The following is a 19,187-nucleotide window of genomic DNA, read 5'->3' on the forward strand; positions in this document are numbered from 1 at the left end:
CATTACGGTACGAGTAAAGTGACTTGCCGGTAACGAGATTGAACAAGGTATTGGGATACCGACGATCGAATCTCGGGCAAGTAATGTACCGATTGACAAAGGGAATTGTATACGGGATTGATTGAATCCTCGACATCGTGGTTCATCCGATGAGATCATCGTGGAACATGTGGGAGCCAACATGGGTATCCAGATCCCGCTGTTGGTTATTGATCGGAGAGTCGTCTCGGTCATGTCTGCATGTCTCCCGAACCTGTAGGGTCTACACACTTAAGGTTCGGTGACGCTAGAGTTGTAGAGATATTAGTATGCGGTTAACCGAAAGTTGTTCGGAGTCCCGGATGAGATCCCGGACATCACGAGGAGTTCCGGAATGGTCCGGAGGTAAAGATTTATATATGGGAAGTCCTATTTTGGCCACCGGAAAATGTTCGGGATTTTTCGGTATTGTACCGGGAAGGTTCTGAAGTGGGGCCCACCTGCATGGGGGGACCCACATGAACGTGGGTAGTGGGGGCAAGGCCCCACACCCCTGGTCAAGGCGCACCAAGATCTCACCTTAGAAGGAATAAGATCATATCCCGAAAGGATAAGATCAAGATCCCTAAAAAAGGGGGATAACAATCGATGGGGAAGGGAAATGATGGGATTTCTTTCCCCCACCTTTGCCAACGCCCCAATGGACTTGGAGGGCAAGAAACCAGCCCCCTCCACCCCTATATATAGTGGGGAGGCGCATGGGAGCAGCACCCCAAGCCCTGGCGCCTCCCTCCCTCCCGTGACACCTCTTCCTCCCCGCTTGCGCTTGGCGAAGCCCTGCCGGGATCCCGGTACTTCCACCACCACGCCGTCGTGCTGCTGGATCTCCATCAACTTCTCCTCCCCCCTTGCTGGATCAAGAAGGAGGAGACGTCCCCGCTCCGTACGTGTGTTGAACGCGGAGGTGCCGTCCGTTCGGCGCTAGGATCATCGGTGATTTGGATCACGACGAGTACGACTCCATCAACCCCGTTCTCTTGAACGCTTCCGCTCGCGATCTACAAGGGTATGTAGATGCACTCCTCCCCTCTCGTTGCTAGCATCTCCTAGATTGATCTTGGTGAAACGTAGGAAAATTTTGAATTTCTGCTACGTTCCCCAACATAGATTTCCCGACGCAGGCGGTTACAAACGCCGGGAGAGGAAGAAGAAAAAGGAGTTGACCCAACTACAGGCGCTGCACGCAAGGGTGCAAGCGCTAGAGGAACGACATGCAGTTCGCAACACGCGACCTGCCGAAGCTACACCCGAAGCTACCCCGCCATCTCAGCGGAGAAGCAGCGTGGCTTCCACGGAGCTACTTCAGGAGCTTGTCTTCACGGCTCCTGCTAGCTACCCCGTAGATGCTATCACGGAGTTTCAGCATTGCCACCTTATGACGCAGTGGATGGAATTGAAAGTCAAGGCGACTGTTGGCTCTGTTGCACCTTCTGAACCTGGCGCAACTTTTCACTACCGGCCGATTCCAGAAGGATATGCTAGGGTGATGGTGGATGAAATCACAGAAGGATTTGAGGACCTCCAGCTTGACCACCCTACGGGTGACGGGGAGACTCGGCTGGGTTCTTGTCTGAAGACTCCATGCCTATGGCGGAAGGAGCTCATCAACCTTCCGAACTGGACGCCTCCGCCTCCTCATCCTCCTCCGGCGAGTCAGGGCACTCCGCATCCTCCACCGCCTCCTCCTCCGGCGAGTGACGATCAGGGCACTCAGCCTCCTTCTCCGGCGCGTGGCGGCACTCCGCCTCCTTCTCCGCCTGCGCCGGCGCGCCCGAGCAGCCACCAGCCTCCTCCTTCTCCGCCTCGCCAGCAAGGGCGGAAGAGACCCGCCGCCGCCCCGGCTGCTCCGGCGCGTCGTAGTCCTTCTCCTCCGCCTCGTAAGCAAGCACGAAATAACACAGCCGTAGCCGCTCTGTCTGCTCCGACGTCTAGCAGTACAGCCAGAGGCGGGAGGCAATACAGATACGGTCCACCTCTCAAGCCTCTAGAGAAGTTACCGCACGAGATGACCGTGGAAGAAAACAAGAAGATCGTGCAAAAATAAGCGAAGGACTTCTTTGAAGGGGCGAAAGCAGAGAGACATCCACCTCCGAAGGAGAAGGTAGATCCGGTGAAAGCAAAGCGCACTACCGATGCCCTGAGGAAACCACCAAATTCTCCGCCGAAAACCAACTATGAGCGCATTACTGAAAAGGTATATCTCGAAGCGGAGCGGTCGGGAAGTATTGTCAGTGATCAAAGGTTAAAAGAACGACGAGCAGCTGGGAAAAAAATTGCCCAGCTCGGCGAACAAGCGAACCAATCGTGCCCCCCGCTCAATTTGTCTACCGACATCGTCGCTGATGCTCCGGTGATGGTGCCCGGTTATAATAATCTTAGAGATTAGCTGCCCGATGATGTACATTATGATTTCTTGGAGGTGGACGAACACAGATACGAGTACGGGAAGCCTCTCGTCAAAGATGAAAAATCTCTAAGAACGATGATGCGAAGATTCCATGATTGGTACATGAAAACCTGCAGAGAGTCTGGGGGGACGAATACTTTGTATCTGAGAGTTAAAGAGGAGCACGACCTCGTTGGAATTGATCGGTTGCATGTTCCATTTGAGGAGTTCTTCCAGTTCTTCAATCAAAAGGCCCTCGATAAATTAACGGTCACTTGCTACTATCTGTAAGTACTACTTCTGTCATTAAGTCTCTATATATAGCTCAGCTCTTTCATTGCATGTATTTATAATTATCCTCACTATATTATGCAGATTGAAGATCGTCGAGTGCAGAAAAGCAGAAATGTATGATATTGGGTTCATTAACACAAATCTCATAGATGAATTTCAGGTTAAAAAGAGCGCCAGAGATGCCGAGGCCAACTTGCTCAAATCACTGATAATAAATCAAAACAAAGATTTAATACTCTTTCCTTACAACTGCAAGTGAGTGTTACTGTCGTGTGCATATTCGGTTTCCCTTATTACTCGAGCGAGGTTATAGTAATGTAATTAATGAGTTATGCATGCGTGCGCAGCTTTCACTATATTCTCCTGGAGATTAAGCTTGAGCGGGGACTAGTAACCGTCTTAGACTCGAGACGAAAAGATCCCGGGACCTATGCGGACATGACTAAAATTCTCAACAAGTAAGTTCAATCGATCATTACCGCACCATATGGCAACTTTTTGTTCATTTCCTGATATCTCAAGTAATAATTATTTTCTTTGTCTTGCAGGGTTTGGAAACAGTTCACCGCAGAAGCTCCGAGACTGCCGAAGGAGCTGCGATATACATACCCGAAAGTAAGTACTACTAGCTAGCTAGTTGCGCACATCTCCCGTTGATTCTAGCTACTTTCATCAATGCCATTTATAATGCTTCATTATCAGTTTGATTGATCTCTATTTCTCGTAAAGTGCTTGTGGCAGGAACAAGAGAATGATTACTGTGGATACTACGTGTGCGAGTTCATCTACAACGCGACTTGCAAAGATAAGCGGGGCTACTCTAAAAGACAATATGAAGTGCGTAAGCAATAATATTCACAATTTCATTTTATTACACCATCATTTCTGTTGAGTTTCATTCATATATATGTATTAACCCCCTTCTTCAAATTAGACGTGGCAGATGCGGAATGAACTCCTACCACAAGATCGCATGAAAGCAATTCAAGAGGAATTGGCGGGATTCTTTCTTGACCACGTCATCAATAAAGCCGGAGAATACCATGTTGAAGCTGACTTCATATATAATTAGGGGAGATTATATTGTAAAAGATCTTAATATTGTATATATGTAGCCAGTAGCGTCGGATAGATATACGAAAACTTGTTGTTCGCGCAATCTCTTGGAGAAGTAGAGGTCGATATCACTTCTCTCGGTATGCATGACAAACTTCTGTACTTAATGGTTTTCCTTCATTTGCTTACTAGCTAGCGTGTCGAGGGCCTCTCTATACGTATAGTACGTAGCGTCGACCAAGCACAGAGATAAGAGAGGACACTTCTCTCTATTAATTAATTAGCTACCTAACACAATATATGAAACACCTTAATTAACCATACAAAACCCCCAAATCCACCCCCTTTCAGAAAAAAAAACAAAAACCCTAGCCCCTGAACAGCTGACGCGTGGATGCCTATTGGTCGCGGTTGGTGCCACCAACCGGGACTAAAGGGCCTCATGCCTGGGCTCGCAGCACCGGCCACGTGGAGGCCCATCTGTCCCGGTTCGTGTAAGAACCGGGACTAAAGGCCCAGGCATTAGTAACGACCCTTTAGTCCCGGTTCCCCAACCGGGACAGATGGGCCTTATGAACCGGGACAAATGGCCCTTTTTCTACTAGTGTCATGTACTGTTAGCACTATCATAATCACAAGTGACCAATGGCTATGGTGGTCAGCTAAGTTCGAATAAGGCTTAGACTTAGCTCACGATGCGAGTTCGATCCCTGAAGTAGCCACCGAACAGGAGCTCACCTCAAAATCACTATTTAAGGAGTACTCCTTGGCAACCCGAGAGTTCTTTTCTTTTTGCGTAGATCCGCCTATTCAAAATGTTTTATCCACCATGTTGATAGGTTTTGATGAATTCTTTTAACAAAAAAAAATGAACAAAAAACCAAACCAGAAGCACTTTTTCCCTTTCCGAAAGCCGTTTCCGAGAGGCATGGCTGTGCCTCTCGTGGAAGCAAATCCGTATCTCTCGCGGAAGAAAGAAAAAAACGCGCTTTTTTCGTTTACGAGAAAAACCGGACAAAAAACCAAAATGGGAGCACTTTTTTCCCTTTCCGGAAGCCGTTTCCGAGAGGCATGGCTGTGCCTCTCGTGGAAGCAAATCCGTACCCCTCGCGGAAGAAAGAAAATAAACGCGTTTTTTTCGTTTACGAGAGGCACGACCATGTCTTTCGCGGAATAAAAAACATGCCTCTCAGGAAAGAAAAAAAAGAACGCACATTTTTTGCCGTTTTCGAGAGGCCGTGCCTCTCACGGAAGTAATACCGTGCCTCTTGCGGAAGCAAAGTCGTGCATCTAAAAAAAAAAACAAAATCATCTTTTTTGTTTCTGAAAGGCACGACCGTGCCTCTCCCGTAAGCAAAACCGTGCCTCTTATGGACGAAAAAAAAGTGAAACACATTTTTTCCTTTTCCGAGATGTACAGCCATGCCTCTCACGGAAGCAAAACCACCCCTCTGATGGAAGCAAAACCGTGCCTCTTAAGGAAGCAAACAAAAAAACGTGTTTTTTTTTGCGTAAAACTTTTTTTTGATAAGCTAAGAAAGACCGATGAAAATCTGAAAAGTAAAAATAAACGAAAAAACCATCTAAAAGGCCAAAAACACGGGAAAAAATATATTTAAAAGAAGCGCCCAAGACACAACACATGATAACAACAGAAAGCGCGCCAAAGAGTGTTCACAGCCCTCCTGCAAGTAATCAATCGTTGCGAGGCTTTTCAAGAGACACTCGTCAACTAGTTACTCCAGCTCCCAGCTCCCAGCTCCCAGGGATAAGTGCCCAAAGTTAATTAAGTGGGGAAACGTTCGGTCAAGGCTCTGGAGCTTTGGCCAAGACGGGCCGCAACCGCTCTAATCGGTCCGTTAGTTTCCCAACAATTTGGATGGTAGGCATAGAGTGCGTTCTTTCTTCGCACGGATAGACGGACCTCCGACTCCCGTGAGTCCGCTGGGCGTGGTGCGCCATGACCCCCGCCCTGCTTCCCCTCGCCCCCTCGCCTCCTTATCCAAAGCCACCACGGCTATGCCTCAAACCCACCCCCGCGCGCCCGCTCTACCGGTGCGACGCCACACGCCGCGACTTCGCTATCTACACCGCCTCCGCTGCCGCAGCCGCAGCCGCAATGAGCCTCGCCGCCGCTACTGCGGCAGATGAGGCGCTCCCTTCGGCGTCACAGTCACCGACGCCTCACCCTCCAAACGGCGGGGCTACCTCGTTGCTGGTCGGCATCGCAAACACGAGGTCGTGGTCGCAGTACTACGGCAGCGGCTTCTCCATCCGCGTGCCGCCGTCCTTCGACAACATCTTGGAGCCCGAGGTGACCGGTCTCGTCTACTTTTCTCCCTACCCTGCTTCAGATTTTCATAGCAATTTTGGGGTGAGCTCAAGATTTGTTTTCGGCTGCATTTCAGGATTTCAGCGCCGCCATGACCTATTATGGCGACAAGGCCAAGGTCAGGGCGTACGCAGCTCGGTTCGCATCTCCAGATAGGTAGGTAAGTAAGGCCCCTTTCGACTTACCAGCTACAGACCTGTTGCATTTACAGCTGTGTGAAATGTTTATATTTTAATGATTAAACTTATAAATTTTGGTTAGAAAATTGGGAAAGTAAAGGAACTATATTATTCTCTGGGCTTTCCTGCGTGAAAGCTTAGATGTACTCCTAGCTACGAAATATTGTTACCGCACTGCAAACACAAATTATGTTAAGTTAGCATTTTAATCGTTTGAGATTTTTGTCCGTAAGTTAAACTTCTTTTTTGCGGGGTAAGTTAAACTGATTTAATGATTTTTTTTCTCTCAAGTTGGTTGACACTTTCTTTCATTTGCTAGGCTCATCCCAAAAAAGCTCTGAAACCAATCTAGAGTTTCTTTTAAATAATTGATTTAAGATCTTGGATACGCGGCCTGTGATTACCCTATACCTCTTCACAATAGTTCTATGCACATGCCTTCTCCACTTACTCTTTTCCCTATACCTCTTCACAATAGTTCTATGCACATGCCTTCTCCACTTACTCTTTTCACTTTCATTCACTTGTCCACACCACATGCATGAGATGGCATGATAGCGCGGTTAATAATATAGCCAACTGCTGGCTATAAGGAACTGTCATATCATCTATAGCCACCATCTATAGGTACTCATACAATAATGTGGTCTATGAGGTTGGCTATTACCTTAGTACTTTTTTTCATCTTCTCTCTATCTCTTTCTTCACATTTATTGCATTTACTTGGAAATGCGAATATAGCTAGGCTCTTGCATGAGAGCCAACTCCCCTTACTTTTTCACATCTCCCTCCACATAGGCAAAAATGACATGGCTATAAGCCCACTATTGTACTTGCTCTTATGCAATCAATGCGTAGCGCCATCTCTAACTAATTCTTCACACAACATGCATGAGATGACATAATGATGATGTCGCACGCATGCATGTGGCATGCTTGCACGGTTAAGAAAAATAGGCAGTGGGTTGCAAGTTGCAACTATTTAGAAATAGAGGATTCTTCACACAACATGCATGAGATGACATAATGATGATGTCGCATGCATGCATGTGGCGTGCTTGCACAGTTAAGAAAAAAGGCAGTGGGTTGCAACTATTTAGAAATAGAGGATTACATTCGAATATGCCTAATGCAGAGAACCTTCTTCCTGTTTTTAATGTAGGTCAGAACTTGTAAGCGTGGTAATCAAGCCATCTAATCAGCTCAAGATCACATTCCTAGAGGTATGTTGAGGAACTTGCCATTTTTCACAACTGTTTTTTACTTAAGGGCACTGCTAACTGGGGTGCACGCGACCAGCCCGTGCGGTTTCGGAATTACATATATAGATCTTTTAGAAAAATAGATCTTGCCCCGCTTCCACCTCCTCCAAACTAGAAGTCCCCACCTGCACTTGTCATCCTGCTTCCCCGCCTTCGTCGCCGCGACGTCCCCGTCTCCTGCGAGGTCCTGGCAAGCTCTTGCCCCTCGTAGGTGACGCTGTGCCCAGCCGCAACGTCCCCGTCTTGAGCTCGACCAATTGTCTAATCTGAACGGCAGTCAAAACTAAGAGGCCCCCACCCGCACCTGTCAATTTGCTTCCTCACCTTCGCCGGCGATGCCGTGGTGTCCCCGTCTCCAACTCGGCCGTTGTTCTCCACGGTAGAAATCGACTGAACCGAAGGAAAAAATAGGACGTAAAAAAATCTAAAAGAAAAAATACGCAAAAAAGCCCACCAAAATACACATGCAACTCTCTTGTACGAAATATATCAGCCCCCTCCCCCTTTGGCGCATTTAATTCACGCCAGGCCGACATTGCATGGGACGCACGTTACGCGTGGTCCATCAATTGGTCGCTGCCGCGAGGGAGGTGTTTTGCTTAACATCGGGGTTGTTTTGTGTTGAGCAGAGGAGGGGCCTGCCGAGTCAATGGCTCTTGCGGATGTGTCTTGCACAACATCGCGCACCTCCTGGTCTTGGGCGGCCACTCATTGGAATGGGCCTGGCCTGCAAACTATGGGGCTCCATTCAACACCCCCCCTTTTGAGGGGTGATAGATATCTATCATTCTCATCTTGTCACACGCCAGACTACATACTTTAGTTCCTAATCCTTGTCAAGCAGTCTGCAATTTGTTGCTCTGAACTCATATGCTCTATCTTGATGATCCCAACATCTAACTTCTATTTGATGAAGAATCTATCTATTTCCACATGCTTAGTTTTGTCATGTTGCACTAATTTTTTTGCCATGTCTGATTGCTGATTTGTTATCACACCACACATTCAAACAACTAGTCTTCAATATCTTCAATTCTTCTAATAAATTTCTTGTCCACAACCTTTCACTTAGCCCTTGAGCCATAGCTCTATATTCGGCCTTGACAGTTTAGGTGCACACAAGAACTTGTTTCCTCTCCATGATACCAAGTTCCCACCAACGAAAACACAAAATCATGAGGTTGATCTACAATCATCTAGGCAACTTTCCCATGGTACCCATCGACCACGAGATGCTTGTTACTCTCAAATAAGAGTCTCATTCCTGGTGCCCCCTTCAAGTACCTTGGAATTCTATACACCGCTTCAAGATGATCACTCGTAGGTTCATGCATGTATCTTCTTACCACACTTACTACAAAGGCAATGTCAGGGCATGTATGACATAAGTAGAACAGCCTCCCAAATAATCTTTGATATCTCTCCTTATCCACTTCTTCTCAGGCTGTCACTTTGTGGTTTTGCTCAATTGGGGTTGAGGCCATCCGACATCCTAGCATTCCTACATCACTTAGTAGATCTAAAGTATACTTCCTCTAAGATAGCGCAATTCCCTTGGTAGACCTGGTCACTTCTATGCCCAGGAACTATTTGGCTCGGCCCAAATCTTTGACTTCCTCTGAGATAGTCAAGGGACCCCACGCTGGTGGCAACGTCGCCGGCGGTGAAGACGACGGCCAGCGGCGGCGTGGCGGCGCTTGGTGTGAGGTGGCAGCCATGGCGCTGTCGGGGGCGACGAGCAGCGCCGGTGGTTGGGCGGCACGACCTGGGCTGAAGACGGGCATCGGTCGGCATGGGAGTCTTGAGAGTCGAGGCGGTCGGTGATAGGTTAATAAGGCGTTGTGGGTAGGTGATGTTGGGTGGGGGAGTTGTTGTACTGCAGATAGCTAAGATCATGAGCCCTCCGTCTCCGCTGATCGCTGGAGTTGTGTTAGGAAGGATCTGCATTTTGCCCGGTGGTCGCCAGCTAGGCACTTTAGGCAGTTCCAACGATTCACACTCCATTTCTGAACTCCCTGCCCTCTCGACGCCAGGAGTAGGAAGCCCGGGACGGTGGACTGGGCTCTCGGTCAGAGGTTCTTCGTCTGAAGTACCGAAGTCGATCTCTTCTTCTGCTTTTATATCGTTGATGGAAAATCCCCCTTTGTCGAGGTTGTGGATGGGTGAGGCCATTGGCTCGAGGTTCATGGACGTGATTTCAATTGGAAAGGGTGTTGGAAGAGAGGGAAGATATCCGTTGGGGACCTAGGGTGGGCGCCAAATGTCGATGAATAATGTTGTCATGGAAGATTGTAGAGAGAGGGATAGCTTGTCATCAATGATGGTGATATAGTGGTTTTACACAGGTTCAGGCCCTTGGATGGGAAAAAGCCCTACGTCCTTCCTACCTATCTTTATTTATTAAAATTACAATGGAATTTTTCTATCTACCGAGCTATAGGCTACCCGCTTGACCCCCTTATTCTGTGGGCATATAGATGATCATAGCATTTTATATGCACACATGAAACAAATAGTGGGTTTTTTTTTGAAAAGGAGGAAAGCCCCCGACCTGTGCGTCAGAACGATGCATGCAGCCATTTTATTTAACGAAAGTACGAAGACAAAGTCTGAGGTCCAGTACTGGCTCACAAAAAGAGCCTGAACGAAGTAAAAAATGTAAAGTAAAAGATGCCACATCCGGCGAAAAAAATAGGCTACGATGACTAAACACCTAGCCTATTATTAGCTCGCCATCCAAATCGGTTGAAGATAGCGCGTGGTACCATCTCCCACCGGTTGCACCCAGTAACCAAAAGCTCCCTGGAGTCCGCAGGAATGAGTAACGACTACGTACGGATCCAAGCAGTGGCTTTGTAGATAACCTGCAAAAAGTTGGTAAAAAATTTCCCGTTAACGATCATATCATTTCTGCAGTTCCATATAGCCCAAAATAGTGCACATATTCCTATTTGAATATGTCTCGCAATATTGGATTCCACACAATTTAGCCACATCCCAAATAACGTGTTGATGCTAGTGGGAGGATTAACGTTGAAGGCTATATGAATCGTATGTCAAAGCAGTTTGGTTAATGGACAATCGAGAAAGAGGTGTTGTATATTTTCATCATGGTCGCAAAAACAACATCGAGAGCTACCCACCCATCTTCGCTTTAGCAAGTTATCCTTGGTTAAGATCACTTGTGGACAAACCACATGAAAATTTTAATCCTCAACGGAACTTTAATCTTCCAGATATGAAGTGATCTCGAGATTGGCCCAGAGTCAATTAGATCCAAGTACATGGATTTCACCGAGAAACTACCATTCCTAGATAATTTCCACTGAATGGCACCTGGTTGGTCCGAAAGTTGAAAGTCCATCAACCTGCGCACCAAGTGCAACCACGAGTTCCAACATTCCCCCACCAGCGACCTCCTGAATTGGATATTAAGAGGGACCGTTTGTAGTACTATAGCAACATAAGCTTCCTTACGTTGTACAATATTATATAACGTGGGGTATTGCAGGGCTAAAGGCGTCTCCCCTAACCATGCATCTTCCTAGAATCTAGTTGTGTTACCGTTACCAATGATAAATTTCACCCTTTGGAAAAAGGTTTCTTTCATCCTCAATAACCCCTTCCAAAATGGTTAGGTCTAGCGGTAACCTGGGCCAATGTCTTAGATTGTAGGTACTTGTTACGCAAAATTTGTACCCTCGTACCCTCAGTCACAACAGACAACCGAAATAGGCATTTGCTAAGTAGGCATCTACTTCTAAGTTCTCGACCCCTAACCCACCCTGGTCTTTGGGTTTGCAAATTATATCTCATCTTGTAAATCTGTATTTCGTCTTAACTTCATCACATTGCCAGAAAAAGCGAGATCGATAAAAGTCTAGTCTTTTCCGTACCCTATAGGTACTTCAAAGAAAGATAAAAGGAGCATCAGCAAACTAGTCAGAACTGAGTTTATCAACACATGCTGGCCCCCATAAGACATAAGCTTGCCCTTCCAGCAGCTTAGCCATTTTTCAAATCGATCTTCAATGCATTTCCACTCCTCATTAGATAGTTTGCGATGACGAATTGGTATCCCTAGGTAACTGAACGGTAGGGAGCCCATTTCACATCCGAACAACTATCTGTACGCATCTTGTTCCTCTTTGGCCCTCCCAAAACAGAACAATTCGCTCTTGTTAAAGTTAATTTTCAGTCTCGACAGTTCTTCAAATAAGCTTCATATTTCTAGCTTCTTCAAGATCATGTTCCTTGAAAATAACTGTGTCATCCACGTATTGTAGTATGGACACTCCCGCATCCACAAGATGCGGAACTAGTCCTTCTACTTGGCCGTTTTCTTTAGCCCGACCGATAAGAATTGCCAACATATCCGCAACTATGTTGAATAGAACAGGAGACATCGGGGCTCCCTGTCGTAAGCCCTTATGCGTCTGGAAATGATGACCTATGTCATCATTCACCTTAACCCCAACACTATCTTTTTGAACGAAGGAGTCCACCTGTTTCCTCCAAGCCTCATCGAACCCCTTCATGTGCAGGGCCTACTGGAGGAAGGGCCATTTGACCTATCATACGCTTTCTCGAAATCCACTTTGAAGATAACCTTGTCCAGTTTCTTCGAATGGATCTCGTGAAGAGTTTCATGTAAGACAACCCCTTCTAGGATGTGTCTTCCTGGCATGGAAGGAGTCTGAGATGGTTGCACCACCGAATGGACAATCCGCGTCAACCTATTCGTGCCAACCTTGGTGAAGATTTTGAAGCTCACATTGAGCAGACATATCGGCCTAAACTGCTCAATGCGTACCGCCTCCTGTCAGCATTAATCTTGATCGTGTAGTTAGATCGGCTGGGAGCTGTGGCTGTTAGTAGCGGCCGTTGGAGTTCGTTGGAGGCAGCCGCGTCGTGCGCGCGGCCGGAGCTGCATGGAGTTTGTTCGTGGGTTAGTTAGTGCCCGGGTGTGATGCGTGCATGCATTGGTTAGTGGTGTGTGGTAGCCGGGTAATGCGTGCGTGCGTGTAGTGGGTGTGCACAAGCCTGGGTATAAAAGCCCTCCCGTGTATTGATGTAAAGTGTGCCGGTATGAGCCGAGCCTAGGAGCCAGAGATGAGGTAGTCTTCGCCGGGACCGTGGTACGCGCCCATTCGGCTGTGAGAGAGCTCCTCTGGGTAGGCTGCGGTGTGTTGCCGCGCCCGGGTATGTGCCTAGTATAGTGGGGCCGTTCGTGCGGCCGAGGTGCCGTTCGTGCGGCGGAGGCGTTTGTGCGCCGGAAAAATTGTGTGCTCCATCTTCCACCTTCGTTTGTGCGAGTGAGAGAAAGAGAGCGGCAACAACATTTGGTATCAGAGCTTGGTGTCTTGGGCGTGCTTGCCATGCCGGAGGCGTGGCAGCGACGGCGGCGCTCGCCGGCGGCTGCGCGATGGAGCTCCGGGCCATGTGTCGGCCTATGGAGGTGGGTGGCGCTGCGGCTGTCATGGCGCGTGGCGGAGGCGGCGGGCGGTGACGTCGTACGTGCGGCGACCGCGGAGGCCGCCGAGGCGCTGCGTGGTGGCGCCGCGGCGCAGCACGGCGTGGCGGCGTGGAGGCACTGCATGGCGGCATGGTGCCCGCGGTGGCCGGGAACGTTGACAACAAGGGACGGAGCACGGTGGCCACGGTGCGGAGGTTGGGCGGCGTGGCTGACTTAGTGGCGTCGGGCGGAGGCGTACAAGGCGACGGCCGACGACGATCCATGTCAAGATTATGGGGGAAATTGTCAGCATTAATCTTGACCGTGTAGTTAGATCGGCTGGGAGCTGTGGCTGTTAGTAGCGGCCGTTGGAGTTCGTTGGAGGCAGCCGCGTCGTGCGCGCGGCCGGAGCTGCATGGAGTTTGTTCGTGGGTTAGTTAGTGCCCGGGTGTGATGCGTGCATGCATTGGTTAGTGGTGTGTGGTAGCCGGGTAATGCGTGCGTGCGTGTAGTGGGTGTGCACAAGCCTGGGTATAAAAGCCCTCCCGTGTATTGATGTAAAGTGTGCCGGTATGAGCCGAGCCTAGGAGCCAGAGATGAGGTAGTCTCCGCCGGGACCGTGGTACGCGCCCGGTCGGCTGTGAGAGAGCTCCTCTGGGTAGGCTGCGGTGTGTTGCCGCGCCCGGGTATGTGCCTAGTATAGTGGGGCCGTTCGTGCGGCCGAGGTGCCGTTCGTGCGGCGGAGGCGTTTGTGCGCCGGAAAAATTGTGTGCTCCATCTTCCACCTTCGTTTGTGCGAGTGAGAAAGAGAGCGGCAACAACATTTGGTATCAGAGCTTGGTGTCTTGGGCGTGCTTGCCATGCCGAAGGCGTGGCAGCGACGGCGGCGCTCGCCGGCGGCTGCGCGATGGAGCTCCGGGCCATGTGTCGGCCTATGGAGGTGGGTGGCGCTGCGGCTGTCATGGCGCGTGGCGGAGGCGGCGGGCGGTGACGTCGTACGTGCGGCAACCGCGGAGGCCACCGAGGCGCTGCGTGGTGGCGCGGCGGCGCAGCACGGCGTGGCGGCGTGGAGGCACTGCATGGCGGCATGGTGCCCGCGGTGGCTGGGAACGTTGACAACAAGGGATGGAGCACGGTGGCCACGGTGCGGAGGTTGGGCGGCGTGGCTGACTTAGTGGCGTCGGGCGGAGGCGTACAAGGCGACGGCCGACGACGATCCATGTCAAGATTATGGGGGAAATTTTCAGCATTAATCTTGACCGTGTAGTTAGATCGGCTGGGAGCTGTGGCTGTTAGTAGCGGCCGTTGGAGTTCGTTGGAGGCAGCCGCGTCGTGCGCGCGGCCGGAGCTGCATGGAGTTTGTTCGTGGGTTAGTTAGTGCCCGAGTGTGATGCGTGCATGCATTGGTTAGTGGTGTGTGGTAGCCGGGTAATGCGTGCGTGCGTGTAGTGGGTGTGCACAAGCCTGGGTATAAAAGCCCTCCCGTGTATTGATGTAAAGTGTGCCGGTATGAGCCGAGCCTAGGAGCCAGAGATGAGGTAGTCTCCGCCGGGACCGTGGTACGCGCCCGGTCGGCTGTGAGAGAGCTCCTCTGGGTAGGCTGCGGTGTGTTGCCGCGCCCGGGTATGTGCCTAGTATAGTGGGGCCGTTCGGGCGGCCGAGGCGCCGTTCGTGCGGCGGAGGCGTTTGTGCGCCGGAAAAATTGTGTGCTCCATCTTCCACCTTCGTTTGTGCGAGTGAGAGAAAGAGAGCGGCAACAACACCTCCTCCTTCTTTGGCAACAACGTTATTGTTCCAAAATTTAGGTGGAATAGCTGTAACTGTCCGTTAAATAAGTCATGAAACATAGGCATAAGATCACCCTTAATGATATGCCGGCATCTCTTGTAAAACTCTGCTGGAAATCCATCAGGTCTAGGAGCCTTATTATGTTTCATCTATGTTACCGCGTCAAACACCTCTTTCTTGGTAAACGGGGCAGACAAAATCTCGTTTTCGTCTGTATTGAGTTGTGGAATGTCCCCTGTTGCGCCCTCATCAAGCGTCACAAAATTATCTTCGCCCCCCCCCTTCCCCAAAAGTAGCTTATAATAATTGGAGATGTACAACTTGAGGTTCTCATGCCCTACAATTGTACCCTCATCCTGTTCTAGTTGGATTATTTTCTTCTTTCTATGCTTCCCATTTGCAATCATGTGGAAGAACTGGGTGTTGTCATCACCTTGGACGACCTTTGTCAGCTTCGCTCTGAGAGCCCCTTTCATCTCTTCTTCTCTAAGAAGAGCACGCAACTTTTGCTGAGCCTCATTCTTAACAGTCCGATCCGACACATTAAGAACATTAGACTCAGCTTTCAAATCTAACTCATTTATGAGTTGTGTGAGTCTCTCTTTTTCCACTTTATAAATCCCACTTTGATTCTTGGTCCAGCCCCTCAAGAACTGGTGCAAATGTCGAATTTTATCTTGCCACGTATCGACATTGGAATGTCCACCTGACTCCTTGGCCCATTCTCTAGCAATGAGATCCATGAAGCCGTCCCTCTCGAACCATCCTAATTCGAAAGAGAAAATGGTCCTGTTTCCCACATGGGTCGCTTCCCCAGAGTCAACCAGTAACGTGTACGATCAGAAATTGCTCTCTGAAGCGCCTGAACCGTTACCAAAGGAAACTTCTGATCCCACTCTATGCTGGTGAGCACTCGGTCCAACTTCTCATATGTTGGAACCGGCAATGTGTTCGCCCACGTGAACTGTCTGCCAGTGAGGTCAATCTCCCTCAAATCGAGACTCTCAATGATCGTATTAAACATGAATGGCCATCTTCCGTCGAAGTTGTCATTATTTTTCTCTTCTCTCCTAATTATGTTAAAACAAATAGTGGGTTAAAAAGCTTTTATGAACATATGCTAACTGTGTTACTATTGATCATGCTATTCTGTATCACTTTATCCTTATTACTTAGAAGGCTTGTGCTTTTATCAGATATTACGAAAATAGAAAATCCTCATGTTCTTACGCGGATATTTGTTCACAGGCCAAAGATATAACGGAGTTGGGCACTCTAAAGGAGGCGTCCAAGTTATTTGTACCTGGTAATTTCTATCATCTTAGCTTTAAAGTCGCAAAACTTTTTTAATGTGCTTTTAAATGGAAGTTGCCCTGGACTACTTACAACTTCCAAATATTAGACGAGGTATGAAAAGAACTTAGTAGACAAAAGAACCACTTAATGTTAGCCTTAGCTTGCTGTGGGATGTCACTCTAAATATGTTGATTGATGGTCTGATCAACATATTATGTTTACTACTGCAATTGATTTATTACCATAATCATATCGGTGTGTTGTAAAGTTTTGCTTAGTGTGCATAAAAGTTCAAAATAAATAGCACACATAGCTAACTGCTTTTGATGAGTTGTCTAATGGGGTTACATTCTTTATTTTGCCTTATGTTTGACATTTTATAATTGCGTAATTGTGCAGTGCAATAGTTTTTGTAAAATAGTTATGTTCCTAGATGAACATATGAGTTGAAAAACTTTGGTAAATAACTTGTGTTAAGGAGTATAAATATTGGTTCAAGTCCCCTTACGTATTCATACTAGTCTAGATTTCTTCACTTGTACCCTAAGTCCCTTGTAATCTATATTCACCCATTGGGCTATGCAATACAGACACGTTGGTCCTGATGATGCAGGACATTCGACAACTGCCATTTAATTACTTTTACCGCCACTTGCAGTTCAACATGATGTCGTTGCCATCCCTCTCTTGTTTTACTTTTACCAAAACTTTGGACTGTAATAGCTATAAAGCCAATGATTCTAGATGGGGAATCGAGTTGTAATTTGGGTTAAACCATAGCCGCCACTGGACTGGTTTGGCACTACTTTCCTTGTTCAAGAAATAGATACCCTAGCTAGATCCCCTCTGAATTCCGGGCTTGTTTGTGAATCTATGGATTTTGTGAGTTATAATATGTAACGCCCGGCCATAGCCACTGGTTCCTGACTGTTTTGTCTGGTGGGATCTAGACTGGCCCCACAGGCCAATACTAGTCCTTCTTGCGCACTTTGTCCTCACTCGTGTGCACCCGGGATCAACTTCTCAGTCGGTCATCCATCCTCAAATCGCTCCAAGCTAAGCACACTTAACTTTGGAATTCCTTGCGGACGGGCTCCCGGAAAAGAAGGAATTCCTTGTTAATGAGTAGTCTATCATTCCTATTAAGCCGGGCTCTCACATACATCCCCACTCAAAGGAACCGAAGTGCTCGTCAGCCCATCAGGAATGTTCCCTCTTGGCACACGTATGTGCGTCTAGTCCGGCACATATGCCATGCCGTGTGCCACAACGGGCCACACACACCATGAGCCACATGCTCACGCACCTGACCCGCACATGCCCGTGTAACCGCGAGGGTCGGCTTTGAATCTCTGATACCAATTGTAACGCCTCGGCCATAGCCATCGGTTCCCGTCCATTACGCCTGGTGGGATCTAGACTGGCCCCACAGACCAACACTAGTGTTTCTTGTGCACTTCGTCCTCACTCGTGCGCACCCGGGATTAACTTCCCAGTCAGTCACCCATCCTCAAATAGCTCCAAGTCAAGCACGCTTAACTTTGGAGTTCCTTGCAGACGGGCTTCCAGAAAAGAAGGAATTCCTTATTGATATGAGTAGTCTATCATTCCTATTTAGCCAGGTTCTCACATAATAGTTCAGATCTTGACAATTGGCATCAGATATTTCAATTCCTCGATGGCAAGATGGGTTTGATGGCCGAGTGGAGCTAGTTCTCCTCCTTTTGTCTCAGATCCCGGCAGCGAAGTGTTCGTGCTGGCGATTCAGAGCTGTAGACTGCTCAGATACGGGTCTGGACTGGGAGTCGTTGCCGAAGAACATCTCTTCATTGTAAAATCCCACCCACTCACCCTCTCCGGTGCACCATCTGGTGACGGCCGGTGCTGGCGGCGGTCGATTAGCAGCGCAGGATTTGGGTTGTGCAAGTCTGGTTGCCACTAGCTGGCTGTCACCTGTCAAATTCCCCATTGCCCACCCTGATCTCCTAATAGTAAAGGTGAGAAAGTTCCCTGCTTTCTTCTAATACCCTTGCTGTTCCCTAGGGCAAAATCATCTGATTCAGCAGACAATAAGGTCCTTGAACTCAAATTACTCCAATTGGATGTTCAAATTCGGCAAAAGCAATGTACTGCTGAGTGCTGACAAGCTAGAACTCATTGATTTGCAACTTTAGTGAACAAGAATTTCTCCACCTTGCAGAGCAGTTTCTCCAAAATCCAGTCCAGCTTTGACATGTTCTTCTCTGATCAAGCACTCCTAGGGAAAAAAAACCTACTGAAGAAGTGGCCCGACTCTTACCCGGCATAACAAATCATGGCAGGGAAATCACCCTCTCCCCCGGACAAGGCAGTATCAATCGAACAGCTGCACCTGCCACAAAACCATATTGAGATGTGACTGTAGTTATACATGAACCCAGTGGGAAAGAAGGCAATGTGGACACCACAACCAGAGCGCCATATAGACATGCACACCATGCCCAACAGCCAGATGTACACTTCACCAAAAACCAGAGCATCACCACTAGATAAAGTTTCTGAAATTGGGCAGAAAATACTAAAGGAAGAGGCCACAGTCATGTAGATAATAGAAGGAACATTTTCACTGTTAAACCCGCCAAGTTGAGCATACCAGAATTTTAAGGGGATGATGCTAAACATTGTATAAAAACCATTGCGCAGTACTTTGACACTGCTAGGACTCCTTGGAACAAAGGGCGGGATTTACAGTCTCGTATCTGAATGAACCAGTAGTTCAACGGTGGAGAGGTATGTTGTAGTTGTATATATTTGCTGTGTATATCCCCATTGTATAAGGGGTTTCCTGCATATTTACCGCATCTGTACATGTATATATATTGGCCCATGGCGACCTGGAAATACAAGTTGCATATTTCCTAACATGGCATCATAGCCCTAGGTTATTTTTTGCACGCGCAATTCGTGCTAAGTTCCAATCTTGCACCGCCGCTGTTGTCTTTCTGGCCGTCGTCACTGCTTCTCTTCTCCCGCCGCTTGTGTTGGATCAACTCGTGGGTGCCCGACCTTCTCCTCGTCGTGCGGAGCAATTTTCTATAAGGCGGTAAGGCGAAACGCGCGT

The 19,187-nt window shown here is 48.4% G+C and overlaps 1 protein-coding gene across 2 annotated transcripts in view; it reads left to right on the forward strand.

Annotated features, from left to right (window-relative positions):
- The first annotated feature begins 5,599 nt into the window (after window positions 1-5,599).
- The window catches only part of LOC123119920 (uncharacterized), a 20,948-nt gene continuing 7,360 nt past the window's right edge, over window positions 5,600-19,187 (forward strand). Inside the window, exons 1-4 of one of the 2 annotated variants that reach the window (XM_044539887.1) lie at window positions 5,600-6,089; window positions 6,184-6,263; window positions 7,449-7,509; window positions 16,040-16,097. In XM_044539887.1, the coding sequence (XP_044395822.1) occupies window positions 5,736-6,089; window positions 6,184-6,263; window positions 7,449-7,509; window positions 16,040-16,097 (553 nt within the window). In that variant the 5' untranslated portion in view covers window positions 5,600-5,735. The remainder of the gene's footprint in view (window positions 6,090-6,183; window positions 6,264-7,448; window positions 7,510-16,039; window positions 16,098-19,187) is intronic. The other variant, XM_044539888.1, reaches the window with a different exon arrangement.

This window comes from Triticum aestivum, chromosome 5D (assembly GCF_018294505.1).
Source record: "Triticum aestivum cultivar Chinese Spring chromosome 5D, IWGSC CS RefSeq v2.1, whole genome shotgun sequence".
NCBI lineage: Eukaryota > Viridiplantae > Streptophyta > Magnoliopsida > Poales > Poaceae > Triticum > Triticum aestivum.